This window comes from Nothobranchius furzeri, chromosome 17 (assembly GCF_043380555.1).
Source record: "Nothobranchius furzeri strain GRZ-AD chromosome 17, NfurGRZ-RIMD1, whole genome shotgun sequence".
Classification (NCBI taxonomy): Eukaryota; Metazoa; Chordata; class Actinopteri; order Cyprinodontiformes; family Nothobranchiidae; genus Nothobranchius; species Nothobranchius furzeri.
Window position 1 is genome coordinate 48,078,368 of NC_091757.1, and position 25,753 is coordinate 48,104,120.

The window sequence follows — 25,753 nt, forward strand, 5'->3', positions numbered from 1 at the left end:
AAGTTAGTGTGCGATGAATGTCCTGGTAACCGTATTTCTAATAATGGTAAATGTAAGTGTTACAAAAAGAAAAGGATCTGAGGCACTCCGGAGGATGAAAATAGTTTAAAAGCCTTTAATATTCCATGGCTAATCAAATAAAAGCATGTCTATTAGTTGGTAGATGTTTTTGTATAGTGGCTTCCTAAGGTTCTACGACCCCCACAAGGCTCTTCACAACACAATCAGTCATTCACCCATTCACACGCTGGTGGGGATGAGCTACGATGTAGCCACAGCTGCCCTGAGGCAGAGGCGAGGCCTGCCGAACACTGGCACCACCGGTCCCTCTGACAACCACCAGCAGGGAAGGCAGGTTAAGTGTTTTGCCCAAGGACACAACTGCAGCATTCTCTGGTTGGACCCGGAATCAAACCTGCAACCTTCCAATTCCTGGACAACCGGCTCCACTCCTGGGCTAATGCTGTCCCTGTCAAGCATGCAATTAAAATAACTCTCCAGCTGTTTCCCAAGCTTTTTACTTGCAGGGACAAATTGTCCTTCAGACTTTCCTGAACACATAACATCCTTCAGGTCTTTGACACATCTGCTGTCTATCTCTTTTTCCAAGTCAATTCTTCATTTGGGAAAAGAATAACAACCTGCTGCATGGATCATTAAAACGTTTAACTGTTCGTTGTTATCATTCCTTCTGCATCGTGACCCAGTGACAAACCCAATCAAAGCAAGCAGCCAAAAAGGGAACAGAGTGATATCTATAAAAACTAAGAGAGACAAGGGAAGAGATTGGTTTGTTCCACTATGTAAATCCAGTAAAGCCCAGATGTTGACCCATGCATGACACCCAGTGGAGTTACAGAAAGTCCAACAAACTGCCGATATGAAATGGATTATCGTGTGTTGGATAAATTATAATTTAAATAATCAGTTTGACTTTACATGAGGAATTAAGATTGAAAGGTAGTAGGCAAAGGACACAAAGGTTACTCTTTACTCTACAGGTTATAAACTAAAGTCAACACCTATCGAGCTATGTCATAAAAAACAGATTTTATTGTCTCAAGTCTCATCTCTAGTATACCAAATAACTATTAACAAATGAATATATATATATATATATATATATACGGTATACATATATATATATACGGTATATATATATATATATATATATATATATATATATATATATATATAAGCATCAAGCAGAAATCCCAAAGACTTTGTTGTATACAAGGTGTTAGAAAAGTTTGCAAATACTCACATTTGCGCAGGAGCTAACTAAGGATTCAAGTGAGACAGACTATTCAGACAAATATGTAGGAAACTAAATCACAACAAAACAGATGAATCATCATAATGTTAAAAGGATATCCACAATAACCTCATTTGGACCAGGATAACCAAAAAAAACATTGGAAAAAAAACATCCAAGTGAGGTCACAGTTATGCGGACCTAGTTCCTAGGTCCTACAGAAGTCCAGTTGGACCCAACAAAGTGAATATGGAGGAATTCTTCACATCTGTGAGCTGTTTATTAGTTAGAGGGTTGCATCACTATGTAATGGCATTGCACCACAACTTCCTGGTCTCTCAGGTTAGCTGTTCTTGAGAATTCCAAAAACAACCTTCTAACTCAGAGTGGACTGAGGATTCTGAGTTCCTGCTCCCAAACAAGGGAATGTTCATTCACTCATTTTTAATACTTGCTCGTTCCTGTTCGGGACCATAATGGTATGCCCTTGACAAATCAACAGTCCAGCTCAGGTCGAAATAGAAACAAACTTCTCACACAAACTCCTTGGGTACATTTCTAATCACCAGTTAACTTCACTGGCTTTTTTAGTTTTGGGGAGGGAACTGGAGTATAAAAACCAGTAAAAACAGATAAAACATCCAAAGCATGCCCCCTCCCCTTCAAACATGTCCCAGCAGAAGTCAAACTCAAGCCCTTTTTTGGTAAATGGCCTGTATTTTATAAAGTACCTTCTGGAGTCCTAGAGCCCTCCAATGTGCTTCATAATAATCATCATCATCATCATCATCATCATCATCATCATCATCATCATCAAACTTATATAGTGCTTTATTAGGACACTCAAAGACGCCTGCGTGAATTCTTACATTCACACACTGCCAGTGATGGTAAGCTACTACATAGCCACAGCCGTCCTGGGGCGGTCTGACGGAGGCGAGGCTGCCATTTGGCGCCATCAGCCCCTCTGACCACCTTCAACACAGGCAAGTTGGGTGAAGTGTCTTGCCCAAGGACACAACAGCAGAATACCTCTGGTAGGAGCTGGAATCGAACCCATGGCCCTCCGATCATGAGGCAATCCGCTCTACCTCCTGAGCTACTGCTGCCCCACAACAGTCATTCACCTACACACGCACACACAGGTGGTGATGGGCTATATAAAATGGTAAAAGGTAAATGGCCTGTGTTTATATAGTGCCTTTTTAGGGTTCTACAACCCCCCAAGGCTCTTCACAACACAATCAGTCATTCACCCATTCACATGCTGGTGGGGATGAGCTACGATGTAGCCACAGCTGCCCTGGGGCACACTGACTGAGCTGAGGCTGCCGAGCACAGGCACCACTGGTCCCTCCAACCACCAACACCAGGCAAAGCAGTTTAAGTGTCTTGCCCAAGGACACAACAGCAACATTTCCTGTCCAGAGCCGGGATCGAACCTGCAACCTGTGGATTACTGGACAACCTGCTCTACCTCCTGAGTTACTACTGTCCCTATAATGTAATGTATAGTATGTATAGTCTATAATGTAATGTATAGTATGTATAGTTTATAATGTAATGTATAGTATGTATAGTCTATAATGTAATGTATAGTATGTATAGTCTATAATGTAATGTATAGTATGTATAGTCTATAATGTAATGTATAGTATGTATAGTCTATAATGTAATGTATAGTATGTATAGTCTATAATGTAATGTATAGTATGTATAGTCTATAATGTAATGTATAGTATGTATAGTCTATAATGTAATGTATAGTATGTATAGTCTATAATGTAATGTATAGTATGTATAGTCTATAATGTAATGTATAGTATGTATAGTCTATAATGTAATGTATGTAATGTATTCCAAAAGTAAGCTGCAGCAAGGAACATTGTAATACAGGAAACTGTCAAAGACGGTTTTATATTTTATTAGACATAAATCCCTCCTGGCTCATACATAAGATGCCGGGTTTCTCAGCATGAACACATCATCTGCCAAACATCTGCTGACCTGTCCAGGTGTTTCCAGTGATACCCTGATCGCTTCCTATTATAAAAGGTTAGACGTCAACAAGTTGGCTAACTAAGCCTAATGGTGGCTACTTGAAAGATGCGTTGAATAAAATATTTTTGTTAATACTTATGATCAGTTTTATTTTTACTTCTGTTAGCAAAAACCTTCCATCCTCCTTGGTTTAAAGTCTCGGTCATCTATCTGAGTTTGAGCTTCGGCTTTGATGAATTACTCCTCTGCTGGTCCCTTTTGGTAAAATGATCTCCAACACTTGTTTTTCTCATCACAAAGACAAAACTGGATGAACAAAACAACGATAATTCATACACATACTGACACTCGCACCAAGAGCAATGTGGTGAAACATGAACTGTGATTTTTCTGCTAACATCATCTGGACACATTTTAGAAGATGTGCTCAGTTGGGCTCAAATGAAGGAAGGGGTGACAGAAAGAAAACGCCAGTGAGGTTTGGCAAAATGAGAAATCCAGACCAACAACTGAAGAGTGTTCTCGATGAGATGGTTATAATTTTTCTGCTCATTCTTTCTTGATCTCAGATCTAAAAGGACAAGTGTCGGGGCCTTGAACGTCTTGCGGTGTTTAAGTAAAAACACACACACGCGTCTATGGGTGCTGCCAAAGATCCAGACAATTCAAACCGCATGAAAACCGACTGAAGTTCTCAGAAAAAGCTGACATAAATCAGACTTACTGTACAAGATTCCACCAAACAGTGCATCCAAGTGTCTGGTGCTCCTGTTTTTGTTTTAGATTTTTTTCCCTTCCATCTGGGAATGGAAGTCAGGCAGAACTAATGCTGTCAGTGTGTGTCAGAACATCAACGTTAACTCCTGCAGGATCAACCACCATCTGCCTGGGTGGAGGATGTACGGTAATAAATTAAAAAAAGGGGATTTTAATTAGTTACAGCGTTGTTTACTCTGAAGTACGGTGTCGTCATGGTTACAATCCAAACCTATTCACACATGAATAGCTGCAACGTAACTCCCTTACTTCTGCAGAGTGAGGCTGAGGTTGCCGGTACAATTCTTGATTTTGTTCTGAGCTTCAAGGTGGTTCATGCCGTCCGCCGAAATCCCATCGATGGAAAGAACCGTGTCTCCAATGGCGATTCCACTTTTAGCTGCTTTCCCACCATCAGTAAGCTAGAGGAACACAAAAACCACAAACAGCTTTAATTACCTTCACCAGCAAAATTCCTGCCAGCATTACGGGGCAGCACAGAAGGCTCTAAGTGATGTGGGAATTACACGTTAACTCTGATTTCATCAGGCGGCTTGTAAATGCATTCCGTTACACAACAAGTTGGAGAAAGCGTGCTAAAAATCCAACTTTATTCAACAAAAAATGTTCTTTTTTTGGCGTTTGTAAACCCTAACGTGTTTCTAAATACAAAACCAAAAGCCAAACTTGTTTAATATCCAATTAAACAACATTTGTCCCAAAACTGTAATTTTCCTGTGACAGTCGGCATGGATGGGGCACACAAATGTACTGTAGTAGTAAAAGATCCCGTAACAAAACCTGTGTTTTTTATTTATTTTTTTCCTATAAAACAACCCACCTGAAGATACTATGAGGTTAAGATTAAATAAAGTAATTATTCCCCTGGAAAAAGCAGTTAGACTGCTAATTTCAGGACAAACATGTTGTTAAAAAGGTGCAAAAAGGATAATGGGAAGCCACAAGGTGAGAAACATCACACCTTCACAGAGTCTGGAGAAGCAGGATTCGTTTTCTGTCCAGTTTACGAGCTAAATGAAGAATAAATTACTTTGCTATGTACCCTGTTCACAGTGCTGTACAGTTGGGCTTTACAAGCAGTATGAGAAACAAGGGGTTAAAGTGGCTGGACTGATTGACCAATGAAGAGCAGGTGTGAGTCAGAAACTAAACTGAGGGAGACAATTAAGAAAAACACTGTCAACACAAAAATAGCGAAATCCCACAAAATAAATACCTTAACTAGAGCAACGACCACCACTAAGAAAAAATCAAAGAAGGGTTTTGATGTTCAAAGTTGTTGATCACTCATTTCATCAATACACTAGCAGTGGTCTAGTACGAACAAATACCTTGTAAGTCGTACTCTGGGGGGGGGGAGTCCAGAAGCTTTCAGCTTGAGAAATCAGCTGGAGACAAAAGTAGCTTGAGACAGGATTTCGAGTCTAATTTCCTGATGTTTGGACCTCTCGCCTTGAATTGGATAACAGCGACGCGACTACCACTGACTCAATTTGCTGTACCCCCAACCCTAACGCCTTATTGCCTAGCAGCAAAATTCATGTCCCAAATATCTATAATTCTCCAAACAACTAAAACTACTAAATAGTTTAGGTGGAAAACTAAGCCATTTTAAATATTAATAAATTCTTTTACAATAATACTTACATTTTATTTTAGAAGAGTATCTGGCCCACAGTGTCTGCTGGAAAAAGACCTTTGGCCCTTGAACAAATATAATTGAAGACCCCTGCTCTACAACATGAATGTTCTAACTCCACAAATAACATAAGCCTGGAGGAGTTTTTGCTGTGTGGTTGAGTTGCTAATGCTAACAGTTAGCTAAACCCGAAACAGCCTTCCCCGTCATATGTCAAGATGGGCGAGTCCATGAATGTTAAGTGACAGTATGACATAGATCTGTCAGGCTTTTCAAATCCTGGAGTTTCTATTTTCTATCAGAGGCTAATGCAGGTTTCTAAACCTTGTCAAGATAGGACCAAGTGTTATTTTTTATGTAGATTCAAAGATGTAGATGTTCTGATGACCTCTGCTGCAAAATGAGCTTCATGACTTGTTGAATCAAATTTATAGTTCAGTATCTGAGCAGATGAGAAGTTTCCTAACCCATGTAGCCATTATAGGCGTTTACTTTAACTCAGACACCATTAGAAACATGTGACACTGTGGGAATGTCAGCATTTATCCTTTCAGAGGACTAATGGAACAAAGTGACAGATTTAGAAAAGTGCGTGGGCCGTATCACTCGTTTTTTTTTTTCCCATCAGGACACCAAAGCGTTCTTCCAAGCTCAACTTAAACATACTCTCTCACAGGCTCAGTAAGTGCCTTAACAACAGTAATTTAATACTCAAATAACGTGATTATTTGTGTTGTTAATAACACAGGACAAAAATATAGGTGAAGTAATTAGTGCACAGACTCAACTTACAGCTTTAGTTCTGACCATTCTTGGTCACAAAGAACATCTATGTGTGTCCAGACGGGAGTGAGGTCATTTGTTTCTTTTAACACCCTGAAAAGGGACCACACACACACACACACACACACACACACACACACACACACACACACACACACACACACACACACACACACACGTGTGGATCTCCATTGACTTCCATACATTTTAGGGACTCCACTATGCCTAACCCATACCCTAATCCTAACCTCGACTAAAAGTTAATACACACCATTAAAACCAGTTATTAGGGGGTTTTCCACTGTGAGGATCTGGCAAGTGTCACAATCTCTAAATGTCCTCATGTTAGAGATGAGAATTCAAAATGTGTCCTCACAGCAGATGTACACACACACACACACACACACACACACAGAGTTAAAAACAGACACAGGAATGGTTAATAAAAGAGGCTCTGTGCACGGATTAGTGTAAAAGCTTCGTGGCCCCAACCTTTTATAGTCATATTAGCCCAGCACACGCAACGTCGCTCACCACCGCTCTCGGATACTTCAGCCCTGAAGAGCAGAGTACTGAGGGGGCGACGTTGCATTGATTACATTTCTGGATGTATGGATCAGAGGGGGAAAAGGGGAAAACAGCCTCAGGGTAGATCTCTGGGATTTTTACTCTGCACATTTTGACCCGTTTCCAGGGGTGTGTTCACGCTAATCACTCTTGGACTATTACCCACTAAGCCACAAAAGGTTCAGCTGAATGTTTTCCCCCCATTAGTGCTCTGCTTCCCCCCGCCTCCCTTCTCATACAAACACCACCTCTTTCTCATACATAACTCACAAAGCACCAGTGTCTCTCTGTGCATTAAAGTGACCTCCAGAAAAGAAAAGACGTCAACCAGTTCGGGAAAATGCATCATTCATTTTTCTTTGGGGCAGAGAGAATTTGTTTTAGATAGCTGATGTAAATATGCACGTTTCGCTTCCAATTTTCTGAAGCTGTCATTTTATGGTGATCAGCAATTTGTTTCCAAGGGCAAACATTTGTTTTTAATCGCAGAGATGTAAGCGCTTCGGAGCTCAAAGTAGTCTGAGTGTTCTTATCAAAGACAGTTCGACAAATCATTGAGAAAATCAGAAGCAGAAATCCAGATAATCCTGCCGTCCACCGAGCCAAGTCCTTCCATTTTCCCAGGGTGTTTCGATTATGTCTCTGTTGTCTCTGGCCGAGACGGAAAACAGCAGTGTGCACATATCTGCTGGAGGAGATGGATGATACGGTCATAAATGCACGCACGCACCGTAGCATATTTAGGAATGTTACAAGAGCAACTAATCGAGGAAAAATGCAGAATAATCTTGAAAATGTGTTTATTCCCCTTATGTTGCTACCAGAGCCACAATAACTGTACATTTAAATCTACCTTGTTTTAAAAACCATGTTTAATTCTGCTACGATTTTTGATTATCACAAAGCTAAGTCCGTTTTTCAGTGGGTTTGATGAGTGGGAAATAAATGCAGCATTGACAGCCTTAAGTTCTCTTGGAAACAGTCCTACGAAGTTTGGCCAACCTTTACTTTGGAAGTTTCTCCTGATCTTCTTGGCAGAAACACTGACGATGAACCAAGTCTAATCAGTCATCTCTTCAGAGATGCTCTTTTGGGTTCAACTGTAGAACTTGGTCACTCCTGGATTTTCTCAAAGTTCTCAAGAGACCATAGTCCACACCAGAAGTTTACTGCTGTGATTCCCTGAAACACTGTCCCTCTGTCCCACCTGCCTGGTTAAAGAAAAACAAATCTAATATACAGGTGCTGGTCATAAAATTTGAATATCAAGACAAAGTAGATTTTTCAGGCATTTCATTCAAAACGTGAAACTTGTAAATTAGATCAATTCATTACACACAGACTGATGTATTTCAAATGTTTATTTCTTTAAATTTGGATGTTCATAAATGAGAACAATTAAAAAACCTAAATATGGTATCAGAATATTGGAATATTGTGAAAAGGTTTAATATTGAAGAGCCCTGGTGCCACACTCTAATCAGCTAATTAAATCAAAACACCCGCAAAAGCCTTTACATGGTCTCTGTCTAGTTCAGCAGGTTACACAGTCATGGGGAAAACTGCTGACTTGACAGTTGTTCAAAAGATGACAACTGACACCTTGCACAAGGAGGGCAAGACGCAAAAGGTCACTGTTAAAGAGGCTGGCGGTTCACAGAGCTCTGTGTCCCAGCACATTAATATAGAAGCGAAGGGAAGGACAAGGTGTGGTAGAAAAAAGTGTACAAGAAGAATAGATAACCCTGGAGAGGATTGTGAAACAAAACTCATCAAAAAAGTGGGGTGGACTGCAGCTAGAGTCAGTGCTTCAAGAAACACCACGCACAGATGTGTGCAAGACATGGTTTCAGCTGTCACACTCCTTTTTTCAAGCCACTCTTGAACATGAGACAGCATCAGAACCGTCGCCTGGGCTAAAGACAAAATGGACTGGACTACTGCCGAGTGGTCCAAAGTTATAGTCTGGCCAGCCATGCCAGTGCTTCAATATGGGAAGCAAAAGGCCTGGTAATGCTCCCATCCAAATAACACCACCCCCTGAAAATTCTATCTGAGCCAATCAGCACTGAGCAGCGTACATCACACACTGTGATGCTCAGTTTCTCAAACCACAAAGATGGCGTCTGAAGCGGAGTTAGCTGCAGCTCTTTCCTGTTCTAAATGCTTTGGACATGTCTTTAATACCACAACAATAAGCGTTAAAAGCCTTTCTTCTAAAGAAAGATGTTTGCATCATCGCCAGTGTCGCGGGATACAGGTGTCATTCTTGCCTTGTTTCTGATTGGTTATTTTTGAGCTGGCTAGTCCCACCCCTCATGGTGCTTTCTGCCTCTGAGTATCCAGACTCGTCCCCTGTATAGAATAGATAGGGAGTGAGTCTGGCAGGCCAGGCTACCAAAGTTATGACCTCTAATGAAAGTAAATGTCACTTTTCTTTTGGAAACCAAGGTCAGAGTCTGGAGGAAAAGAGGAGAGGAACAGAATCCAAGTTGCTCGAGCTCCAGTGTAACGTTTCCACACTCAGTGATGGTTTGGGTGGCATATCATCTGCTGATGTTGGTCGGAGTTCCTGTCTCACAGGTCCTCAGAGGGATTTGCATTCTCATGGTTTTTTTTTTCCATTCCAATTAATGCTACTTAATCCTCCAAGTGACCATATTTTAAAAAGTGCAGTCCTTCTTATTAACCTAAGCTTTTTCAACTACACCTAGTTTAACTTAAAACCATACAGTTTAACTGATTGATAGAATGGACCAAGTTGAAATTGGTCCTCCCTTGATTTGGTCTAAAAAGTCCATTTAATTCAGAATATTGGATTAGTAACAAAGCACCTTAGCATCTACATATATTAGTCGTTTTCCCCACATTAGATAAAGCATGCAAACTTTAAATAAACCCTCTCTGCCTCATTATATAGTGAAGGAAAAGGTAAAGGTCAATATTCATGTCATCACAATGAAAAATAATGGAGTATTAGAAACACACGTGGCCCTTTAGAGTTCTCACAAGCGGGTGAACTTGTTATTGTGCTTTAAGGCATGTCAGGTTTCAACACGTGTGCAGTCATATTTAAGTGCATTAAAAGAAAACATGTTTAAAGCTCTCGTGGAGCTGCAGCATTGTTCTTTGAATGCACAGCGATCGGTCTGAGTGCTTAGAACAATGCCCGCTTTCAGCACCTAGAGGGACACAGATGACAGGCAGATGGTTCACATCACACTGAGCTGGAGACAAAAATAGATTTGAACTCAAACACACGTAAAGGTTGCTTCCACGTGTGAGCTTTGAGAAATATTTACATCTTCACCGCTTCAGGAGTGCACACGCAGTTTACCTTTTAGAGTACGAAACAGCCGCTTGACAGCAGACGGACGTCCAAATCAATGCCCTGACTGGATGTGTTACTGACTAAACTTCTGTGTGGACAACATCATACCCATCAGAACAGTGAGATGCTTCGCTAATAACAAACCCTGGATCACCAGTGAAGTGAAGTATCTGCTAAGTGAGGAAAAAAGAGCCTTCAAGGAGGGTGACAGGGAATTATTGAGGAGAAGCAACTGAAGATCAAGATCAGAGACAGCAAGGAGGCATACAGGAAGAAACTGGAGAACAAACTACAGAGGAACGATATCAGAGATGTCTGGTCAGGGATGAAGAAGATCACAGGCTTCAAGCAGAGGAAGGATTGCACAGATGGCAGCCTGGACACAGCCAATGAACTGAACAAGTTCTTCAATAGGTTCAGTTCAGGAACAAACCCAGCATCCTCCTCGCCTGTCCCCAGCCAACCAGACATCCCATCCTCCTCTGATCCAACATTTTCCTGTTACACGCCAGCTCTTTTGTCCTCTAACACAGTCATGGACTCTTCTGGTTCTATAAATCTGTCCTCAACCAAGTCAGGAGATGCTGCTGCCCCATTTACCTCCCCCTCCCACCTATCTGTCTCTAGAAGTCAGGTGAAGATGCAGCTGGAGAGACTGAACAGGAACAAGGCTGCAGGTCCAGATGGTGTCCGCCCCAGAGTACTGAAGGCCTGTGCAGAGCAGTTCTGTGGGATTCTGCAGAACCTCTTCAACCTCAGCCTGGCCCAGGAGAAGGTTCCAGTCCTGTGGGACATCCTGCCTTGTTCCAGTTCCAAAGAAAACACGCCCATCAGTCAATGACGACACAGACCGGTTGCCCTGACATCCCACATCATGAAGGTCCTGGAGAGACTCCTGTTGGTCCACTTGAATAAGCAAACTAGGACATATCAGGACCCGCTGCAGTTTGCTTATCGCCATGGAGTTGGAGTTGAAGATGCCATCATCCAGCTGCTCCAACCAACCCACTGTCATCTAGACAAAGCAGGCAGCACTGTCAGGGTCATGTTCTTTGATGTCTCCAGTGCATTTAACACAATCCAGCCTGATGTACTTTGCCAGAAACTCCAGAAGACACAGGTGGGGGCCTCAACTATCGCCTGGATTAAAGACTACCTGACAAACAGACCACAGTTTGTGAGGCTGAAGAACTGCACATCAAACCAGGCTATCAGTAACATTGGAGCACCACAGGGAACTGTACTCTCACCATTCCTTTTCACCCTGTACACCTCAGACTTACAGTACAAATCAGAGACCTGTCATCTACAGAAATACTCAGATGACTCTGCAGTTGTCGGGTGTATCAGAGATGGACAGGAAGCTGAGTACAGAGAGCTGGTGGAGCGCTTTGTGGCATTGTGTGGAAACAATCATCTGACCTTGAACGTGAACAAAACAAAGGAGATGACTTTAGACTTCAGAAGAAACAGGGTGGAGTCAAACCCTGTTTCCATCATGGGAGAAGAAGTGGAGGTGGTTGAGGAATACAAATACCTTGGAGTTCACCTGGACAACAGACTGGACTGGAGAAAGAACAGCGAAGCCATTTACAAGAAGGGACACAGCAGACTGCACTTCTTGAGGACGCTTAGGTCCTTCAGTGTCTGTAGCAAGATGCTGCAGTCTGCTGCCCCATTTACCTCCCCCTTCCCAAGTCTGTTGCTGAGAGTGTAATCTCTTCAGCCATCGTCTGTTGGGGTAGCAGCATCAGAAGCAGGGACCTGAAAAGGCTCAACAGCCTAATAAAAAAGGCTGGTTCTGTTCTGGGGCGACTGTGGAACCACTGGAGGAGATAATGCAAAGAAGGATTCTCCAGAGAATCAAGAAAATTCTGGACTACCCTGAGCATTCTCTTCACAAGACTGTCCGACAACGGAAGAGTGTCTTCAGTCAGAGGCTTCTTCAGTTTCGCTGCAACACTGACCGCTACTGGAGATCCTTCCTGCCAACAGCCATTGTAATATACAATAACTCTTTGATGACTTGATTATTATTATTATTCTGAGCTACTACAGCAATCAATTTCCTTCTGGGATTAATAAAGTATTTTTGAATTGATTTGAACTGAACTAAATTGAATTGAATTGAATTGAATTTAACTGAAATACAGAACTGAGTGAGATGTATGAAGTCAGAAGTGAGATGAAACAAAGACGAGCAGGAGACAGAGAAACGAGACAATATATCTGCCTATCTGTCAGTAAAGTATTAACAGTGGGTTAAAGTTACAATTTATGTGTCGGGAAATAAAATCCAGTCCTTTTTCTTACACAACCTTTTCATTGTTTTGCTGAACTCCATATTTGGCAGAAATTCAGATTTTTTTTTCTTGAAGAGTTATTGTAGAATATAATCTATAAACTGCAAATATTCCTTTTCCTCTTCAGCGGACAAACATAAAACCTTGAAAACGAATTTGGATCATCAGACACGATAGAAAATAACAAAGCAGATGATTTATTGTGGTCTGTAAAATGTAATGTGGGATCATCGTGAATGTCTTCTGATAATCCAAAAGTTTTCAGTCTTCTGAAAATATTTTTTGACACTGAATTGGCTTGAAATGCAGGTGATAAATACACTCTGCCTGAGATATAAATGTGCATCATTTCTTCCCATGATGTCAGCATTCGTAAGAGGTGGTAAATATCCAGAGAACTGTTTTTGCATATCGGTGCATAAAGAGTTATGCTTTTAATGGCACTAAATTATTTTACCACTCAATATGTTATAGGGCCAGTCTGAGATGTTTTCAACTCTAGTTTCTGAATCTTGCTTGATTTATGAATCAGATATTATCATTTCTGTCAAAAGCATATTACTTTTTTCTTGAAGAGTTTATTTTATTTTAAGGTTAGCTTTTGTCACAATCACTCATTAAAAACAGCTCAGTCTGTGGCAGTGCTGCCATTAATTTAGATTTTTTATTTTTTTATTTTTTTTGTGCATGGAAATTTGTGTAAGCCAATTTGAATCTCTTTATTGTGACTTTTTCATTAGCATGGTGAGAGGGAGGAGCAATGTGGTTTTCGTCCTGGCCATGGAAGACTGGACCAGCTCTATACCCTAAAGGAGACCCTGGAGGGTGCGTCCTGGAGTTCGCCCAACCAATCTACATGCGTTTTGTGGATGTGGAGAAGGTGTTTGACCGCATCCCTTGGAGGTAGGGGGGTGTAGGGACGTGCGATCTGATGATATAAGACTATCAAGGATTATAAAATGTTGACAATCTACCAAAGCTCAGAGATGGTAGAACTGTCTATTTGCATTCTATCACCTGTGTCATGGTACCGGCACATTTTTCCTCAGCCGAGTCACGCCATTTGCTAGTCTGCTTCTGTTGGTGCGGCAGACACACCGAGAGCAAATTTAATGCAGTTTGTTGGTTTGTTTAGCTGGGGTGCTCGGTAGAGCTGAGGAAGATAATCCAACAATCGATGCATTAAGATGCAGACATAAGCGATTATGAATCTTTGAAGAAGTTCTTACTTACGCAATTATAGCGGCTACCTGCTAGAATTAGGCTCTAGCTTGCTCCGCCTCTAAGCGGTCGTTAAGTGTATTCTCACGCGTCTGCTCGATCAGGAAACCTCTGGGTTAATGTTGTGCTCTAAATGTTGTATTTAGCTTTTTGTGACTTTTATTATTTGGAGACGTTTGTGTGTGTTTTAGTGAGCCTTTTCACCATGGCTGCTGACCAGAGCATTGTTAATGCCAAACCCCTTCCCTGCGTAATCAGGAAACGGCTACGGAAAGCAGTGAGGGACAAACAGTGAGTGTAATAGGGAGTGTAGTCCTGTCTAGAGAATGCATGAGATGAGGATGCATCATGAATTTAGCTTAACATGATAAGATTTTTTTTCTGGACAATAACTAATTACTGGTATTATTGTGGATGATATGAGCCCCCTCTGGATAAAATTTTAATGATTTTACTTATTATATAATTATAAACGTATAATTAAATGACAGCTTCTTTTGAGACGTGCATCTCCAGCGATGACAGACAGACAGACAGAGGAATATTAATTCTGAAATCTTTTATCTTATTATCTGTGAATGGGTATGGTTTTAAATTTATATATTTTAATGGTAAAAAAAACTTACAAAATGTCTGAATTGTCAAAATAGAAAAAAAATTGTGATAAAATCGTGATCATGATTTTGCAAAAACAAAATCATGATATGGGTTTTTTTCCGTATCGCCCACCCCTAGTGGGCATCAAAGGGCATCAGGCCCTTTTATACAGCCTGTTAGGTCCCTGTTGACCGGTGTCAGAGCTTGGTCCGCATTGCCGACAGTAAGTCAAGCTGGTTTCCAGTGAGAATTGGACTCCGCTAATGCTGCCCTTTGCCACCGATTCTCTTCATAACCCTCATGGGCAGGATTTCTAGGTGCAGCCAAGGTGTTGAGGGGATAAGTTTTCGTAGTCAAAAGATCAGGTCTCTGCTCTTTGCAGATGATGTGATCCTGTTGGCTTCATCAGACTACGATCTCTGGCTTTTTTGGAGCAGTTTGCAGCCAAGTGTGAAGCAGCTGGGATGAAGTCAGCTCCTCTAAATTTGAGACCATGGTCTTGTGTTGGAAAAGGGTAGAATGCCTTCTCTGGGTCAGGGATGAGGTCCTGCCTCAAGTGAAGGAGTAAGTTTCTCTGGGTCTTGTTCACGAGTGACGGTGCTGCGTCTGCAGAGATGTGGGCATCGTACCAGTCTGTCGTGGTGAAGAGAGCTGAGGCAACAAGTCGAAGCTCTAGATTTATTGGTTGATCTACATTCTTACCCTCACACATGGTCACGAACTTTGGGTAATAACCGAAAGAACGAGATCGCGGACACAAGCGGCTGAAATTAGTTTTCTTCACAGGGTGGCTGGGCTCCATCTTAGAGATTGGGTGAGAAGCTTGGTCATCTAGGAGGGACTCAGAATAGACCTGCTGCTCCTCCAAATCGAGAGGAGCCAGTTGAGGTGGCTCCGACTTTCTGGGCACGTCCAACCGGGAGGAGGCCTAAAGGAAGATCCAGGACACGCTGGAGAGACTATATCTCTTGTCTTTCCATGCCTTGGGATTCCCTCTGATTCATCCAGAGGAGCTGGCCCAAGTGGCGGGTGAGAGGGAAGTCTGGGCCTCTGCTTAGGCTACATACATGGACCAAATCAGAATAAGCAGACGATCATGGATGAATGGATGGATGGAAACAAACTTGAGTTCCCATAATTCATTGCAACCAAAGCTTTAAGAACCCTGGGTGAGATAGTCATGCACATTTAACCAACATCTCAACAATCTGATCCTAAGCGCTAACTATATAATTTATTCTGTTCCCTTCTGGTAATAACATGATAAATGCTTCTCCTGTTAAAGATTTTCAAATCAACTGAAAAAATACTGATGTACATATGATTTTTCCTTTGGAAGAAAATCTTCGTCTTCGTCTTCCTCCGCTTATCCGGGTCCGGGTCGCGGGGGCAGCATCCCAATTAGGGAGCTCCAGGCCGTCCTCTCCCCGGCCTTGTCCACCAGCTCCTCCGGCAGGACCCCAAGGCGTTCCCGGACCAGATTGGAGATGTAACCTCTCCAACGTGTCCTGGGTCGACCCGGGGGCCTTCTGCCGGCAGGACATGCCCGAAACACCTCCCCGGGGAGGCGTCCAGGAGGCATCCTGATAAGATGCCCAAACCACCTCAACTGGCTCCTTTCGATCCGGAGGAGCAGCGGTTCTACTCCGAGTCCCTCCCGAATGTCCGAGCTCCTCACCCTATCTCTAAGGCTGAGCCCGGCCACCCTACGGAGGAAACTCATTTCGGCCGCTTGTATCCGCGATCTCGTTCTTTCGGTCATTACCCAAAGCTCATGACCATAGGTGAGGATTGGGACGTAGATCGACCGGTAAATCGAGAGCCTGGCTTTCTGGCTCAGCTCCCTCTTCCCCACGACAGATCGGCTCAGCGTCCGCATCACTGCAGACGCCAAACCAATCCGCCTGTCGATCTCCCGATCCCTCCTACCCTCACTCGTGAACAAGACCCCGAGATACGTAAACTCCTCCACTTGAGGTAGGACCTCTCCCCCGACCCGGAGGTGGCAAGCCACCCTTTTCCGGTCGAGAACCATGGTCTCAGATTTGGAGGTGCTGATCCTCATCCCAGCCGCTTCACATTCGGCCGCGAACCTACCCAGCAAGAGCTGAAGGTCAGAGCTGGATGAAGCTAGGAGGACGACATCATCCGCAAAAAGCAGAGACGAGATTCTCCTGCCACCAAACTCGACACACTCCACACCACGGCTGCGTCTAGAAATTCTGTCCATAAAAGTGATGAACAGAACCGGTGACAAAGGGCAGCCCTGGCGGAGTCCAACCCTCACTGGGAACAGGTCCGACTTACTACCGGCTATGCGGACCAAACTCACGCTCCTCTGGTAAAGGGACTGAATGGCCCTTAACAGAAAGCCACCCACCCCATACTCCTGGAGCGTCCCCCACAGGGTGCCCCTGGGGACACGGTCATAAGCCTTCTCCAAATCCACAAAGCACATGTGGATTGGTTGGGCAAACTCCCATGCCCCCTCCATCACCCTTGCAAGGGTATAGAGCTGGTCCACAGTTCCACGGCCAGGACGAAAACCACATTGCTCCTCCTCTATCTGAGATTCAACTATCGATCGGACCCTCCTCTCCAGTACCTTGGCGTAGACCTTTCCAGGGAGGCTGAGGAGTGTGATCCCCCTATAGTTGGAACACACCCTCAGGTCACCCTTCTTAAAGATGGGGACCACCACCCCGGTCTGCCACTCCCTAGGAACTGCCCCCGATGACCACGCAATGTTGTAGAGACGTATCAACCATGACAGCCCTACAACATCCATAGCCTTGAGATACCCAGGACGAACCTCATCCGCCCCCGGGGCTCCGCCGCTGTGTAGTTGTTTGACTACCTCAGCAACTTCTGCCCCCGAGATCGGACAGTCCATCCCCAGGCCCCCCAGCTCTGGTTCCTCCTCGGAATGCGCATTGGTGGGATTGAGGAGCTCCTCAAAGTATTCCTTCCACCGTCCGACTATAGCCTCAGTTGACGTCAGCAGCTCCCCATCCCCACTGTAAACAGTGTGAGCGAGTTGCTGCCTTCCTCTCCTGAGGCGCCGGACAGTTTGCCAGAACCTCTTTGGAGCCGATCGATAGTCTTTCTCCATGGCCTCACCAAACTCCTCCCACGCCCGAGATTTTGCCTCGGCAACTGCCACTGCTGCACGCCGCTTGGCTATCCGGTACCTGTCTGCTGCCTCCGGAGACCCACAGACCAGCCACGCCCTGTAGGCCTCCTTCTTCAGCCTGACGGCTCCCCGAACCTCTGGTGTCCACCAGCGGGTACGGGGGTTGCCACCACGACTGGCACCGGCCACCTTACGACCACAGCTAGCAACAGCCGCCTCGACAATCGCAGAGTGGAACAAGGCCCACTCGGACTCAATGTCCCCCACTGCTCTCGGGACGTGGTCAAAGCTCTGCCGGAGGTGGGAGTTGAAGACCGTCTTGACAGGTTCTTCTGCCAGGCGTTCCCAGCAGACCCTCACTATGCGTTTGGGTCTGCCAGGTCTACGCGGCATGTTCCCTTGCCATCTGATCCAACTCACCACCAGGTGGTGATCAGTTGACAGCTCCGCCCCTCTCTTCACTCGGGTGTCCAAAACATACGGCCGCAGGTCAGATGATACGACTACAAAATCTATCATCGACCTGTGACCTAGGCTGCCCTGGTACCAAGTGTACCGGTGGGCATCCTTATGTTCGAACATGGTGTTCGTTATGGCCAAACTGCGGCTTGCACAGAAGTCCAATAACAAAACACCGCTCGAGTTCAGATTAGGTGGGCCGTTCCTCCCAATCACACCCCTCCAGGTCAAGCTGTCATTGCCCACGTGAGCATTGAAGTCCCCCAGCAGGACAATGGAGTCCCCTGATGGAGCACTATCTAGCACTCGTCCCAGGGACTCCAAAAAGGGTGGGTACTCTGAACTGATATTTGGCCCATAAGCACAAACAACAGTCAGGACCCGTTCCCCGACCCGAAGGCGCAAGGAAGCTACCCTCTTGTCCCCCGGGGTAAACCCCAACACACAGGCAGAGAGTCTCGGGGCTAACAAAAAGCCAACCCCAGCCCTCCGCCTCTCACCCGGAGCAACTCCAGCAAAGTAGAGTGTCCAACCCCTCTCCAGGTCTCGGGTTCCAGAGCCAATGCAATGTGTCGAGGTGAGTCCGACTATATCTAGCCGGTACCGCTCAACCTCTGCCACAAGCTCCGGCTCCTTCCCCGCCAGCGAGGTGACGTTCCATGTCCCAAAAACTAGTTTTCTTGTCCGGGGATTGGACCGCCAAGGCTCCCGCCTTGGTCTGCCACCCGATTCGCATTGCACCGGACCCTTCATGTTCCTTCTGCGGGTGGTGGGTCCACAGTTGGACGAGCCCATGTATCCGGTTCGGGCTGGGCCCGGCCGGGCCCCATGGGCGAAAGCCCGGCCACCAGGCGCTCGCTCACGGGCCCCAACCCCAGGCCTGGCTCCAGGGTGGGACCCCGGTAACCCTCCGGGCCGGGTACTCCGACTCTTCGTTTTATCCGCCATGAAAGATCCTTCGAACCGTTCTTTGTCTCACCCTTCACCTAAGACCAATTTGTCATGGGAGACCCTACCAGGGGCACTAAGTGCCCCAGACAACATAGCTCCTAGGATCATTAGGGCACTCAAACTCCTCCACCACGATAAGGTGACGGTTCAAGGAGGAAAATGTCAGATGAATTATTTGTTTGATTAGACACCATCCATTTTCTGCAAAAATCTACTGCTGCTGTAAAAATAACTTTTCTGCTTCTTTTAGGCATTTTTTATCGTGTTCTTCTGTATCTGTCTCCATTCTTGGAGTCCATTGTTTTCTGTAAACATGATCAAATTTGTATCCTGAGAGGAAGGCAGAGGAGACATAATGAGATTAACAGCTACAGTGGAAAAAATACATCAAATTCCCATTTAACAATAGCTTATTTCATTCTAGTCATAGTGAATTCACTCCAGTCTGTTCTAACTCGGATGTGTTGATCCTGCCAGGATTGTAAAAAGCTTTCTAGCCTTAATAAAGCATGCATTACATGGAGCAGTCTTCCGTAAAACACGTGACTCTAGAAAAGCACTCCAGGACACAGTTTTAGAGTATTTTTCTGTTCTTTTATGTTTCGGTACACAAGCGAAGTAACATTTAGCTTCCATATGGAGCCTAAAAGGCTTCTCACCACATTTAATGGCAAAAAAGGAAAACGGCAACACAATATTTTAGGTAATTTCAATTACTCAACATTCGTTCATATGCGCACAAAACCAATAGATTAATTATGAAATTTGTAAGTGAAGGAAACATGAAGGTTCATCCAAATTATTTAAAACATGTAGAAAATTATTTATTTTCATGAATTTCGTTTTTATGGAAGCTGATGACGTTTTGTTCAAAAGAACACTAGTGGAGAGCACCATTTTTTATTTTTATCACAGTTTTATTGTGCATTTAAGAATAAAATGTAATTAAATTTAATTAAAGGGGACAAATTCTGCAAAACTCGCCTTTTGCATTGTTTTGTGTTGCCATGTGGGTTTCTACTGCCTCTACCAACACTCCAAATGTGGGAGGAAAAAAAGCATCCACCATTGTCTGTCAGTGTTTGGTTTTAAGAATTATGTGCCTAAATCAAATCATTAATCATTTCAAAAGGTCCTCGTTTGTGATGTCACAAATGGAAAAATTAGAAAAGAACCACCTCCCACGTGCAAAAAAGAGCTACTGCTGAAGAGCAACGGCTTTACTCCGAGCCCCTCCCAGATTTCAGAGCTTCTCAGCTGATAGCAGCTTGAGCAGGGAATGAGCGTGTGTGGCCAGACTCAGCTTGTTTTCCTAAATTGGCAGTGCCTTGAAACGGCTCATTCTGGAAGGTACTAAAACAGTCGACACTAAAAGCTATAATTTCTTATGTTTGAATTTTAAATACTGAGATATGTGAGAAAAGTTGCCGTCACATATTTTTCAGTACCGGGAAGTAAGTACCTTTGCTTGATCCAAGTTTATCACATCAAAAACCAAATACGTACACACACACGTAGTCTGTGTGACAGATTCATTTGTTGGAGAGAAATATATAAGCTGTTGATTGTAGCTCTCGGACTGTTTCACTCATAAATACTCAGAGGGAAGCACTAAATTTGGTTAATTATGATTAAGTGTTACTAAGTCACAAGGCCTTGGATGGAGAAACACTGGTTAATATTCTGGTGTGGCTTCAAGAGAAAAGGCACGAGGAGGAAGGGAGAGAGGCTGTGTACAGAACCAGTCCAAAATAGATCCATCTCTGTGGTCGGCTGTTATCGTCCGTTGAAAAGCATCTCTGGGGAAGCAGGAGGCAGCCGTCGCGGATGCACTTCCAGGGAGACACATTCTTCCATGGAAAGGTTTTATTATAGATCAAGTGTCAGCTTCACAAGTGTCCACAGAAATGATCACATCAAAACATACGGTTGAATAATTAAGGTTGCATTTTAAAAGTTTTTTTAAATTTAAAATAAAAATCCTGGAAAAGGGTTTTAACAAACAAATAAAGAGTTAAATTCAGCATCTTCTCAGGGGTACAGAGAAGGACCAGTCATTTAAAGGTGATGAAAGCTGACTTTAAAAAAGATGCCCATCTATTCTTAGAGGCCTGATGTAGCATCGACTCACGCGTTGTTTCCCCTCAAACTATTTTAGTAGTGGAGCCAGGTGGACCACTTTGAACCAAGGTTGAATTATTTATTCACCTTTAGTCATCATCGCTGTGAGCCGTCTCCATGGAGGCACGTGCACACTCCAGATCACATTTAATATTTTAAAAAACATAAGATTTCCTTTTGTTTTATTTGGCTTTTCTAAGGATCTTCCAAAACACAATCTCCTCCAAAATCAGTTCAGCAAGAAATCCAAATCCAACAATTTGCTTCTAAAAAAGGCAAATTAAATGAAAAGAATGTGATGGTTTACAGTAGCTCGCTTTAAGCCCATGAACAGCTTTTCATCTTCAGCCAAAACCTTCTGTTCTTAACAAAATCCTCTTTGAATAAGAGCATCCGGATTCTCCATATCCCCAAAGTGAATTAGGATGCTGGTGTGCCAGCATGCATGGCAACATGAGCTACTCTAAAACCAGCTCTAGACTGGCATGAAACGAAGACACACTGTGGGTGTTTGCTTTCATTTCATTTGCCTTTTTAAATGACATCAAAAAGGGTTAACTGTGACAATATGTCACTGGGACATGAACAAGCCGCAGTTGTAATTTTCCCCACTTATAAAAAGGTTTAAAAATAAAAGAAAATGGAAGTGAAGCCAATTTGCATAAAACTCTTGGGATGTAGAGCACACTGGTAGTTTCTGTAGCTGAATCCTATAAAACAGTGTTAATACGATGTGTACATGTTGTACCAAAGGCAAAACCCAGTATATTCACACATTTATTGACGTTAGCAACAGCAGCTGTTGGGGTAGCGGTGGTTTGGCAGCTGAGCTACAATTTTTTTTAACCCCCAATTCTGTGGTCTTCTCTTTGAACCGACGCTACACGGTTAGCCTGGCAAAACGCAGCATGACTGTGTTTCTATTGTATGTGCAAGTGTATGTGGATAAATGTGTCTGTTATTAGTGGTCAGGGGATGGTGGCACTGCCCTTCATCATCATAAAATGGATTTAATTGGGTGGAGAAAATTAGGGTCTGGTCTGTCTTTTGGTATTTGAGCAAGAACTTTTGTGCGCGTGCGTGCGTGTAATGAGTCATGAATTACAGAAAGCCTAATTCTAAAGGGAAATTGAGTTTAATACACTAGAGAAACAATCAATAGAAGGAAAAACTGGGTATGAAAAGAAATAAGACAGATTAGAGAAGATCTTTCAGGGAGTATGTATGAGAGACAAATTAAAGACCTGTTATTTTTTAAATACAATCGGTCACCCAGAGTTTAAAATCCAGGTTAATTGTGAAAATGGTCTTCTACCTCTATTTTCTGCATTAGGCACCAATGGAAACGCGGATAGTGAAGGGTTCGGATTAGCAAAGCCAATTAATTGCAAGGAACAGTCAAATTAGCATTCATGGACTCATCCATCTTGGCTCACAACTGTGGAAGGCTGTTGTTGGTTTAGCATCCAGGAGAGAGCAGCACGCCTCTGCTAGTAGAAGCTAACTGTTAGCATTATCAACTCTACAACACAGCAGAACTTCTCCAGGCTTTTATTTGTGAAGATAAAACATCAACATTGCAAAGCAAACCGACTCCGTGGTAGAGTCATGTCACTGTTAGCCAAACAGAGGTGAGATGTTCAAAAATCAAGTAATAAGACACCAAATCCTGCTACCTTCTGCTCACCTCTGCTCTGACTCACTTCTAGTTCCTGAAACTTGGGCACCACAGAGATCAACTCACAAGGCATTTATTTTTACTAGAAACCGCTGCAAATGTGTTTAAAAAAGCCAAAGTATTTGGTCTTTTGTTGTTGTCTGTTGATGTTTCTGAACATGACACATTGTTTAAAATTGACTTTCGTCCCTTGGTCTTTAATCATGTGTGAATATTGTTTTACATATGGAGGGGAAAGGCCTCATTTGAACAAGAGTGGTGATATATCATGACTGACCAAAGCTGTAGTTCGTACTACAGTCATAATTAAATTTTGATCATTGAGACTTTTACGTTTATCAAACACTTTTAAGAGAAAATCAGGCAGTTTTGGCTTGCTTTTACCATCCCCTTGTGTGAGTTTGTAGAACCGAAAGCAAAACTTATCTCCACGCTGTGCGTTCATCTTTTTTACACCTAAATCCAACAGCTGAAATGTCTCCCAGCCTTCATTAGTCTCTACAGGAGTGATTTGTCACTAAATTAGACAAATCAGCCATGTTGATGATCTTAAACATGCAGGAATTGTTCTGGAAACAGACTGCAGTTCCAGATATATCAAGTCCCAACAGAGCCTGGTGGCCTTTCATTAACCCTGCAAAGGAAAATTATTTAAATATCTGAAAAATTTGCAAAGTGTCCCTTTAACCCTTTAGACTTACATCAACTGTCTTCATTCTACTTGTCAATAGATTCACCAAGGTATCGTTTAAAGGTCCATATTGTCATGACAGCATCACACAGTTACATCCATAATGCAAGTTTCCTATTCCACCAAATCCTAAAGGTCTAGGAATGGATCCAGCTCTGGTGATGATGGTCATGTTCAAAAACAGTCAGAGGTGATCTGAGCTTTGTGACATGGTGCATTATCCTGCAGGAAGTAGCCATCAGAAGATGGGTCCATGTGGTCCCAAAGGGATGGTAAAAGTGTTGCCTTCCTGTCATCTCAAACAAGTCCGCCCCTTTCTCTTCTGGCCTTTCCCGGCAACAAAGCAGTTACTCCCACATAACTGCCAGGCCACTCTCTGTAGGACACTGGAGATGGTTGTGGGTGAAAATCTCAGTAGATCTGCAGTTTCTGAAATACCACGATGAGCCCATCTAGCACCTTCTTTCCCTATCCCTAGGCTCACTTTGAACTCCAGGAAGCCGTCTTCCTCTTATTTAAAGTACATTGAGTTGTTGCCATGTGACCAGCTGATTGAGTGAACTGCTGACGCTATAACAAAGACTTTAAATCACGGATCAATAACACTATACAAAAGATCTTCATTTCATTTGGCATTACTTATCCTAGCTTTGCCTTTCAGAATTTTGTCTGCTGCACCGTTGCAGCAATTTACAGAAGCACACACACAGCGTTAGGGTGAAAATGTTCACATGGTTTCAGTTAGTGGGGAAAGCATCACATCCAAACTAATAAGACCCAAAATGGCCCCTAAGGGCATTGAGGGGGTGTTGGCACCAAATCCGGCAAACCAATCATCATCAGACTCATGCTGCCATAAGTCTGAACACTGCCAGTCTCAGTGACCCTTTTTACTCTCTGTGTGCTTTTGCGTCATAATCTATGTAGGTTTCTGGAACAAAACAGAAGCTTTAACAACCTAAAAAAAAAGGATTATCTTCAGTCGGGAGACCAGCACAGTGGCAGTGATGAGGGGAAGCACATCTTTGGGTGTTAATGCTGGGAGTGGACACTCCGACGGAACTTTAATCGCTGCAAATTTCACTCTAAAAACTCTGAAGTTTTAGAGGAATGCAAAGAAAAGCAAGAACAGGTTTCCTGTGTGGTCGATACGTGACAGATGGCAAATGCTTCAGCTAAGACATCGCGGGTGTGGTTTGAGGAGGGGGTGGGTGAGGAGCGCTGAAAGAGCGAGGCAAGGTGGTGGAAAGATGGATGGAGAAGAAAGAGGCAGAAGTGAGGTTTCACCCACCACATAGCATAGATGGCATGCTACTCTACAACCACTTCCCCGATTTGGATGACTCATCCTTCAATTCTGGCCAATCAGCACCTGTTCGTATCTGTTAGAGTTATTGGCCGTTTGTGTTTCCATCTTACCCTGGAGATGGTGAGAGGCATGCTGAAGTCCTTTCCTCCCTGCAGCCTGAAGCCCCAGGGGGCAGGGCTTAAAAGAGTGACGCTGTAGTTGCTGCTCATGGTCTCTGTGATAACGCCGTCTGGTGTTGATCACACGCGGGTGATGCTGATGGCTGAAAAAAAAAATGGTTCAACATAGTTGAGTGTTAATGATGACGGGATGTCAACACCTCAGTGGTGACATCTTTAAGCCAGAAGTGCTTTGACTCAATTTGTGACATTTTTCTCAGGATCTGGGCTGAGATGACAGATATTCTGTGATAAAGGAAACATGCAGGGTTAATTTTCTACTTATTTAGATTTTTTTCAGGAAATCTGGAAATGTCTTTGATGCTATTAATAAAACATTGTTGCTATTCTGGAGTCCGCGGCAGAACTTTAGCTGAAATCAGACCTGTTCACAGCTAATCTGATTATAATCGCCACTATTTAGTGTCAAGAACGTACCTCCTTAATGAAAACTCCAAAGAGGAAAATGAAAAAATCAAATTTGCTCAACAGAAAGGTCAATGCGTTCCCAGGTTTCTCGATCCACCTTCCCAGTAAACACTCTCAGACGGCCACGCAGGGATGCAATGCTCTTTTATACCCATTAATGACAGGGGGAGGGGGGAAAGGTGGAGGAGGGGAGAGAAGGAGGCTCGATGAAGAGTGGGTAGACACAAGGATGGGAGGGGAAAGGGGAGGGGATTCTGGCATGGGTGGAGCAAAGGAAAGCCTTAAGGAGGAGAAATGAGGGAGATAATTTGAAGGGTGAGATTAAGGTATGAGGGGAGACATGGGTGAAG

General features: G+C 43.5%; 1 protein-coding gene across 4 annotated transcripts in view; it reads right to left on the reverse strand.

Moving 5' to 3' along the window:
• Positions 1-25,542, reverse strand: part of pdlim5a (PDZ and LIM domain 5a) — a 74,343-nt gene extending 48,801 nt beyond the window's left edge. For all 4 annotated transcript variants that reach the window (XM_054731510.2, XM_070546122.1, XM_015972731.3 and 1 more), the window contains exons 1-3: positions 25,413-25,542; positions 24,927-25,078; positions 4,283-4,434 (exon numbers count right to left, since the gene is read on the reverse strand). In XM_054731510.2, the coding sequence (XP_054587485.2) occupies positions 4,283-4,434; positions 24,927-25,025 (251 nt within the window). In that variant the 5' untranslated portion in view covers positions 25,026-25,078; positions 25,413-25,542. The remainder of the gene's footprint in view (positions 1-4,282; positions 4,435-24,926; positions 25,079-25,412) is intronic.
• Positions 25,543-25,753: the final 211 nt, after the last annotated feature.